At 36.7% G+C, this 9,605-nt stretch overlaps 1 protein-coding gene across 4 annotated transcripts in view; it reads left to right on the plus strand.

The window, feature by feature from the left end:
- The window catches only part of PRKCI (protein kinase C iota), a 30,751-nt gene extending 21,241 nt beyond the window's left edge, over positions 1-9,510 (plus strand). For all 4 annotated transcript variants that reach the window (XM_075031380.1, XM_075031381.1, XM_075031383.1 and 1 more), the window contains 8 exons: positions 818-904; positions 1,515-1,650; positions 2,654-2,741; positions 3,893-4,018; positions 4,121-4,200; positions 5,246-5,335; positions 5,634-5,749; positions 6,887-9,510. In XM_075031380.1, coding sequence (XP_074887481.1) covers positions 818-904; positions 1,515-1,650; positions 2,654-2,741; positions 3,893-4,018; positions 4,121-4,200; positions 5,246-5,335; positions 5,634-5,749; positions 6,887-6,974 — 811 coding nt within the window. In that variant the 3' untranslated portion in view covers positions 6,975-9,510. The remainder of the gene's footprint in view (positions 1-817; positions 905-1,514; positions 1,651-2,653; positions 2,742-3,892; positions 4,019-4,120; positions 4,201-5,245; positions 5,336-5,633; positions 5,750-6,886) is intronic.
- The last annotated feature ends 95 nt before the right edge of the window (positions 9,511-9,605 follow it).

Genomic DNA, 9,605 nt, shown 5'->3' on the forward strand with positions numbered 1-9,605 from the left:
TTATGGACAGTAAGAGAGGTCCAGCTAGCAGTAAAAAAGGTTTAAGAATACGAGGTAGAAGACAGAACCTAGAGTGGGAGGAAAAAAGGGTTTAGGGAGAGAGAAATTAGAAGTACAAAAAATGAGGAAATTTATCTCAAACTTGCATGGACTCTATCAAGACTAGTCTCTGAGCAAGACTCAGAAAATAGTACCTGAATTTTGAAAAGGAAAACAGGGTAATAGAGATGAAAATTATTATTTTCCTGTGTGTTTACATATAGGAGAAGAGATTGCAGTAGATGGATAAATTACTATTCTATACAGTAATAAGTTTCAGTATATCTGAAATATAGTTATTGAGTATTTAAACAACATCCTTGCTGTTTGAAAAGGTGAGAAGCTAGTGGAAGGAAGTGAGAAGAAAGAGTATTTGTAATATACTAATAGTATTAACCACAAACAAAGAAGATTAAAGGGATCAGGAAGGAAAATGAGAATTCTTTTTTTTTTTTTTTTTTTTGTGGTTTGTGCATAGAAACTGATGTGAATCTATTTTCTGTAAGTCACATATGTAATAATGACAAGCAGTAGCTGTAATGGATTAGGAATGTGGGAAGGATTACTTTCCTTTAGCAATAAAGGAATTATCTAGAGAAACTCTGTATACTTGATTTTTAACTTTGGGAATTTATTCAAAGGGAGGGAAAATGGTGAAACCAGCCATAGAGATGGGAGGACTTGAAGTGACATCGTTCAATAACAGACAACCTGTAACACCTCAGACCTCTTTCAGCCTTGTATACAGTCATTTGTAACAATCTCCTGTGTGTTTCAGGTTATTCTTTGTTATAGAGTATGTAAATGGAGGCGATCTAATGTTTCATATGCAGAGACAGAGAAAGCTGCCAGAGGAGCATGCCAGGTACGTCTAACTTCAGATTTCTTGCATCACAATAGTTGGTTTTCTGAGACAGTGCAGTAGAGCAGAGGTTATGCTGATGAGCTGGCAAGTTCTCTCCAGATGTTAAGGATTTAAGAAATGGGAAACTGCATCTTCGTTTTAATGCTGCAAGCTACCATATTTTTGTTTCAAGGAAGAACTGTAATAGGAAGCACTTAGGTCTTGTTTGCATTAGCATTACCCTAGATGACTTCAGTCTGATTCTGAATCTTTTTGTTAGAAAAACACTTTTGTGGTATTTTTTTTAAATGTCTAATGATATCAATGTGTTTCTCTTGCAAGAACCACTACCAGCTGTCCAGGCAAATGCTGAGTTCTTGGTGCATATGCTTCATCTCAGATGGTGAGATGAAAGGGATGATTTCAGTAGACATTAATATTAATTAAAAATAATTTTTGAAGTGACTGTGGATAGAAACATTTGTATGATTATAAACAACTTAACCACTTCCCTGATGAAAAATAATATAATACATGGGATTATACTTAGAAAAGTATCATATTACCAAGACTATGTTATTGTGGTCTGGGTTTTGATTACTTGAGTAATCAATATCTGTTTCTACACTAGGTTTTATTCTGCTGAAATCAGTCTAGCATTGAACTATTTACATGAACGAGGGATAATCTACAGAGATTTAAAACTGGATAATGTGCTACTAGATTCTGAAGGGCATATTAAACTCACAGATTATGGCATGTGCAAGGTAAGCTCTAGTTCCTTGCTAACCAATAAAAGCAACAATTAAAAAATTGTCATAAAATAAGAGATGCAGAGACTTAAAAATGTGAAATTTCAAGGCATGCTTTTATACGCAGTGCAGATAGGCTGTATACTTATTTCACTTCTACAAATGGAGAAAAGGAAAATGCCACAGTGTGCAGACAACATATATATACTGTTTATGTTTTTATAAAGCTGCTGTATGAACTTGACTGTGAAAGGTAGGCTGAAATAGTCAAATTAGCTTGATTTCAAAAAGAACAAGAGGATGAAATACATCAGTCACACTTGCTCCTGTTTGGATTCTATGACACTTACCATTTTCTCTAGAAAACTTTTGTCACTACAAAGACACTGGAGCACAGGTTTGACTTTGCTGTGGAATTGCCATTATGCTGATCTATTAGAACTATTTTAAATGCTATGATTTTGGCTAAGCAACTGAAGAGCATAAAATAACACAGGTTGGAAAGGGCCTCAGGAAATCTAATCCACCCTCCTGCTCAAAGCAGATGAGGCCAGGTTACTAAGGGCTTTATGCAGTTTCGCCTTGAAAACTTCCAAGGATGAAGACTACCCAACTTCTTTGGGTAACCTCCCTCCATTCTTCATCCCATGCTCTTCTCTGAAAACCTTGTATCTGTCCATCACAACATGCCAGTCACGTAAGCTGTTCCACCATGCCTCAGTTATTCCCGCTTGCCTATCGTTGGAGATGTGGTGGAGCTTACTATCTAAAACCTTAAGATGATGTTGTCAGTAAGTATGTGCCATCCTCTTGAGACTCTAGATGCAACGTACTCCTGTTTCGTCTGAAACAAGTAGTGTTTTCTATTCATTTACATACAGATTTAAGTATAGTTTTACTAAAACGAAAGCAGTTTATTCAGGACACTTAAATGAACTCAAAATGAAGTTTGTAGCAGAGTGGGAGTGTGGGATCTTTGGCTAACTGTAAAGTATTTTCTTCCCATCTTTTCTTAAAGGAGGGTCTGAGGCCTGGTGACACAACCAGCACGTTTTGTGGGACTCCAAACTATATTGCACCTGAAATTCTCCGGGGAGAGGATTATGGTAAATTGAATTTTTCACTGCTGCCATATAACTTTCACCTTGTCTCTTCTTACTTGAGTTGTTATCAGTAGAAAGGATAAATCTCCATTAGACAAGTCATCAGTCTAATTCAGCATCCTGTCTGAAAAAGTAAATAAACCCATGAAAGGAGGGGCAGGAAACATCACACCAAGCAAATGAGATACCTGCCTTCCAAGTTTTAAATTCTTTTTATCAGTCTTGAAGAATAGCTTGGAGTCTTCCAAATTTATTATTGTTTATAACTATTTTTAGCTACTACTAATGATATACTTGCAGTCTTGAATTGTGTTCAGGTTTGGAGCTTTATATTTGGCAGCAGTGATAGTATTAGATATAAATGCATTGTAGAGGGCCTAGATAGTAGACATCCCTTTCACAAATCTCAGTGTTAACAATGAAATTGTCTATGCAATTGCTTGTTCAGGAAGTCCACAAGATTCCTGAGGCAAGAGACGTAAGAGTATAGAAGGCTTGCTGTTTTACTTACCCTTTCTTCCTAAGCTTCCAATACTGTGCCAAGCAGATCTTTGATCTGTTTTCGGCCCTTAAGATTTTAACAAATTCTACCATTAGTTGCTATTTAAAAAAAAGTATATCTATTTTTTAAACCTACCATCTTATTTCAATTGAATGTATCTTTCAGAGTGGCTTCACATCTTCCTTCCTTTTCACAAACTTTCTAGGCCAACCAGACTATATCAGTCCCAGCCTAGCTACTGGATTTTTTTTTTTCTTTAGAAGTGAATAGTAGAATACATGTGCTTAGCTCCATACATGACTGTCTTGCTACTATTAAGAATCACATACTTCATCCTTGTCCTCATTGCCTGCCCTGGATAACCAACCCCCTCCTGTTGGTTAGTAATGACTAGGCTTAAATGTTATCTAAACCTATGTTAAGGTCCTAACACCAACCTTTAAACTTTTTTCATTTCCTTTTCTTTGTACAGCATTCCCTGCTATTGCACACATAAGTTACCTCTCCTTTGTTCAGATAATCGGAAAGACTGGCAATACTTAAGTTTTTGAATGAATTCTTTCTTCTCAAAGCATGTCTGTCTTTAGCCCCCAAATTGTTGGTATTTTTGCTCTAAAATATCTTCAGTGGTGTTTTCTCCTTTGAATTCTAGGCTTCAGTGTAGACTGGTGGGCACTTGGTGTACTTATGTTTGAAATGATGGCAGGTCGGTCACCATTTGATATTGTTGGGAGTTCCGACAATCCTGATCAGAACACAGAAGATTATCTTTTCCAAGGTAAGTACCATGAGTATTCCCACACTTTAGTGCTTTGTTTCTACTTACCTTTAATCTAACTTTAAAGATGCAAAGGCTGATATGAACCTTGTTTTCTTGCAGTAATTTTGGAAAAACAGATCCGAATTCCCCGTTCCCTTTCTGTTAAAGCAGCAGGTGTTCTAAAGAGTTTCCTTAATAAGGTAAGAGCTAAAGGGGACTATTTAAGACTTCTCAAGAGCAGCTGGTTTTTTGTTTTTTCGTTTCGTTTGTTGACAAACCGATGTGTAGCAGATGTACTTTATGTGCCATATACAGAAACAAGGTAGAAGAGATGTGAGCCTAAAGCAGAATTTCAGTGGGGCTGGGGGACCTATTCTAGATACTTGTCTTAGAATCTGAAGCTCTAGATTCTCAGGCTGGGAACATGAGTAAATTTCAAGTTGAAAGGCTTAGAAATGCTCAGAGTGATTCTTTAACCTGGGGAATTGGACAAACTTACCAGATTTCTTCTCTTTAAGAATGAAAATAAGCTTAGCAAATCACTCTGACAACTGCTGGTGACTTCATTGAGAGAAATGCAGAGGCAGTATATGCTCACCGTTTGCTGGTAGCTAACTAGCCTGAGAGTCAAAAGGTGCATATGTGGGAGTGGACTAGTCTGAGCACTTGCTGGTGTTTATTTAGTGAGTGTTAAATGACTGTGGATAAAGAGGTACAGGAAAAAACAGATTTGTTTAAATTATTCTAAGAAAGCAGTACTGCTCAAGAACACTGCTTGTGTTGCAACTCCCTGGTAATGTATGCACGTGTGAATACACGTACATGGAGGTGCAATTGTCTTGTTAAAATAACCTTTTCACTGCATTTATCTGTAACCTGCAGTTACTACCCCAGTGTGCTTGCCTGGCGTAGTCAGTCTGCTCAGGGAGGGGCGGGCAGGGGGAAGAATCAAATTCCCTTGTAATCTAACCCAGTTTGCTCTGAAACCTATGGTATATTTAAACAGGTCTGAATAAAAATGAAGATGGCATGGTTGTTTATATAAAATTCCGTTAAAGGCTTCCCTGTATTCATGCCTATTTCAGACAGTACATTGGAACAGCTTCCAAAATAAATAGTGCTAACTTAGTTCTTCAGTGTCCTTTGTAACTCTGGTGTTTCATTTCTCACGGAACTTGTAACATTTGTGTTTTATTCATGTGTAGGCCACAGCACCCATTTAGAAATATTTTCTTCCTTATGCAGGATCCAAAGGAACGTTTAGGCTGCCATCCTCAAACAGGATTTGCAGATATCCAGGGACATCCGTTCTTTCGCAATGTTGATTGGGATCTGGTATGTGAATGCCCACTGGCTTGGCTTATTTTCTTTATATACAGTGATAGCTTGACAACTTGTTGCGAGCATGAGAGATGATGTAAAAACTTCAAAAACCTTAAGCTCTTAACTTAGGATATACCATAATGCCAATACAGAATCTTTTAACCCTTTTACACACAGTAAGTACACTAGATTAGTCAAATGATTGTAGAAAGTACACAAAATAAACTTAACAGTAACTTCCAGCCTTGTTTAAAAATAATTCAGTAGGTTGTAACTCATTCTTGGTGTCACTAAGTGCATTTATTCTTAGATGGAGCAAAAGCAAGTGGTGCCTCCATTTAAACCAAATATATCTGGAGAATTTGGTCTGGATAACTTTGACTCCCAATTCACCAATGAACCTGTGCAGCTCACTCCAGATGATGAGTAAGTAATGTAGAATTTAAGAAGTTCTGATACGTCAGTGAAGGAGTTATAAAACTTCATTTAATAGCTGTAGTTGTGGTATATAGAGTATACATAAAGCAGTAAATAACATTTTCTTGGGTTAGTTTGGAGAAAATTCTGTTATGTGTCCTCATGGTAGACTTAGTGTGGCTGGATTAAGTATTGTGCTCTGGGGCATGATGTAAAAAATCAACTAACAGTGGGAAAGTTGATGTAAAGTATCTTAGTTCAGGGAAAAATGACTAAGTGCTATTTTACAAGTTTTAGTGGTATCATCTGCAAGAAATGAACGTGTGAAGGAAAAGACCTGTTTTGTCAAGTGGTTTATTTTTTGCATTACTTTAAGCCACGATATTTCTAGAATGTTGGGTTTAGACTGAATTTATCTTGGGTGTTCTGAACAAGATGCTTTGTTTGGCTTGTTTGGGTATTTTAAATTGTTAGTAGTCAAGCAAGATTACCCTGGCTGAAAACCCTTGATAAAATGCATGATAATGCATTTGATTTTGGTAGTGGATTTGTGGTTCCTCACTCCTGAGGGGCCCTGATTTGGGATGAGGAGGGAAGGGCCTTTCTAGTTTGACTTGAGCCACTGCTGTTCGCATTTTAGGAATTTTCGGGGGGCTTTGTCTAATGTTCATATAGTACGTAAACACAAACAGTGAGTATTAAATGTTACATGTGCACCTTAATTAGGTCTGAGATCAAACTTCCTTCTTCACCCCTTTGTAAATGCATCATGTACAAACAAAGTTTAGAAGAGTTGCTGATGCAAGTGCAGTATCTATCACATCCCAATGTTTTCAGTGTTCTACAAAACTGACTGTTTTGGGAAAGTTTTAAAACTGCAAACCTTGCAGATTGCTTTGTGGGGAGAATATGTGCATGGGAGCACCCAATCACTGGTCCTGAGTGGTTTTGTGTTTTGTTACTATTACAGGGGCTTAAAAAGCCCCAACAGTGGTAACTGTAAGGATAGAGAGGGAGAAAAGAGAGAAGGGAAATGTCCTCAATTGCAATCCTGTGTGCAGGTCTAAATTTAAAGGCAAACTGTCAGTTAGTATTGTTACCTTTTTAATTTTGGTGAACTAATGACTGTTTTTTTAATCTTAATAGTGATATTGTGAAGAAGATTGACCAGTCAGAATTTGAAGGCTTTGAATATATAAATCCTCTTTTGATGTCAGCTGAGGAATGTGTTTGAATTCTCCATTTCTGGACTGTGCCAATTGTTACTCAGTTTGTTTCTGCATGGGTAAACATCTCTTCATTTGGATGCACTTGCATAAAATGAGTAACTGAACATCTTACCCTTGCCACCTAGTGTGAATTACTCACTAATTTTCTTTTTGTATGAATTGTTGTCCAGGACAGTTATGCTTGAACCTTCGGCTGCCAGATTTAAAATGTTAAACTTTCCAACAGTCTTGCCAAACTTGAATATAAAGGTTGGTCTCTGGGGCTCCTGACTGAACAATGGGGTCTGGCTGTATAATCTGCCAATACAGCATCCTGATAAAGGAAAGTTTTCTTACTGCTTTAAGAATACAAATTGCATTAGGGGATGTAATAAAATATTATTAAAGGACTTCCACTCTTCCAGCAAGACAAGTAAGAACTTACGACTTCTGTAGTTCTAAATCTCTCTAAACATCTGATTTCCCTGTTCTCCTTAGACTTAGAGCTGTGTTACTGCCCTTCAGATTGAAATGACAGCAAGGAGAGCAGGTTTTTAAACTGACTAGGTCAAGAGTGGCTATACCCTTTCATGGGGTATACTGATCCTATCCAAAAGGAGATGATTAACTCAATATTAGAATCAATAGACTTTGCTCCGAAATGATACACTAGGAATTGTACACTGATACACAGAGAGTGCCTTTCTGAGCCTGTCCCTTTCAGTGAGGGTTGTATGTGATACAAAGTGTCAGTTTAAATAAATGGAATTCAGTTAATACTTTAACAAGGTAAAATCCATAGAGTGTATTTTAGCAGTAATGGGCAGCTAATATTGACAGATGTAGAACCTCATACTATTATTTATGGCTTTTACACTTGCTGTCTTAACTGTATCAGAACTGCATACATTACAGCTATGGCCTAGAAAAGGGCATTTGTTTCCTTTTTTTTTTTTTTTTTTAATCTCATTGCCATACTGTTGGAAATGCATTTGACTTTGCCAGTGGAAAAAGCACATCTAGGAAAAAATAGGTGCTGTCCACAATGACTCCTTTAACTTCATTTACAGATGGTGATTTGTAATCACAATCAAACCTTAAATGTTGGTAGTAGACTCAAAGTTAATAGTAAAGCAATTGGAATAAATTGAAAGAACGGTTCAAACTAGGACTTTTGGGAGGTGTGATTCTTACATTTCATGTTACTAAACAGTGGAATATACAGCACAGATAATTCTTATTTTTAATGTTTAAGGAATAGTTTTGAATGTCTTAGGCTGCAGAAATGCCAAATGTACCACTTTTTTATTATTATTTTGGGGAAAAGGGATTAAGAGACATTGAAGAAAAGAATCTGTGTTACATAAGTAAGAGCTGTAAGGCAAGCTAAGCGTTACTGAAAGCAGATCTAAGTATCTGTAAGCACAAATTAGCAAACCTTATCTGAAGCTTTTAATAAGACTTCTGCTTGGTCAGTGTCTCTGCTTGAAAATCCTTGTATGGCAACACTGTAAATTCATAGCACAAATCTTCCGGTGTATGTTTTTTCACTTACATGTTAACTTCGAGGAGAGAGATTGCACAAATACACAGTAGTGTCATGGTATAGTATTTAGTTCATATTTTTCTTTGCAACATGAATAGGAAACTTAAATATTGGGCTGAGTTTTCAGAACTGGGAAGTGGTTGGAGGGGCCTCAATTTCAGGGAAGCACTGAACCTCCGCACTGTTAAAAATCAGGTTCCCTTAAACTCAAGTTGTATATTTTCAAATGTAAAATATCGGAGTAAGCCTCCTTTTGAAGAGCAGCTAATAACTTCAGCACGTTTAGTTCATGTCAAGTGAACTGCTTACATGCAGTTTTAAAATTGTGATTAATTGTTTAGCCTCCGACTCCGACACCCGCATGACTAGTTTAGACATCAGGACTTAATTGATACTAAACTTAGAAGTTATTTAAAGCAAACAAGAAAGTCCTTGTCTCTACAGTGGCTTAATTTCATATGGGGTATTAAGTAAAATGGCTTTCTGTAAGGAAGGGCATTTCTGCTATTCATCACAGAAGAGTAATGGACTAAAAAACACTGTCTTTTGTGCTTAAAGCAAAAGTTAGGGGGTTTTTATAGTTAATGTCACAGAAAAGATACTTTTTCTATTTAAGTATCTAACCATTAAGAATGTTGCTAAGTGATAAACATCTTAAATGACTGTAAATCCATTTTTAAACTTTAATTTTCTCCAATGTGCCATGATATTAACAGTTATTTTTCATTGTTAAGCGTATAGCAACTGTCAAAAATATTCAGAAGGGACATTGGGTGTAAACAGTCCAGTGCAGTAGGCTTTGTCTTTTGGAGAAAGTGTCTGCATCAGAAGCATGATGTATTTATATGGAGTAACCTCCTTTTTGTACGCAAGTTGGATTCTTATGGGTGCTCCGCTAGTTAATATTGTCACTACTGTTTTCCTGTTTCATATGGAATGTGGTCTTGAACGTTGTTGTATGATCATTCCCTTTATTTGTGCACACTTTTTACTTTAAATAAAACATTTATATTAGGCCTCTGTGTGTTAACCTCTAAAACAAATACTGCAAAATGCTGGGCTTTGCTTGGGATTGTCATCTGACCCTTAACTATCCAAGTCTTACAGGAGC

This window comes from Buteo buteo, chromosome 7, assembly GCF_964188355.1.
Source record: "Buteo buteo chromosome 7, bButBut1.hap1.1, whole genome shotgun sequence".
In the NCBI taxonomy this organism is placed as follows: domain Eukaryota; kingdom Metazoa; phylum Chordata; class Aves; order Accipitriformes; family Accipitridae; genus Buteo; species Buteo buteo.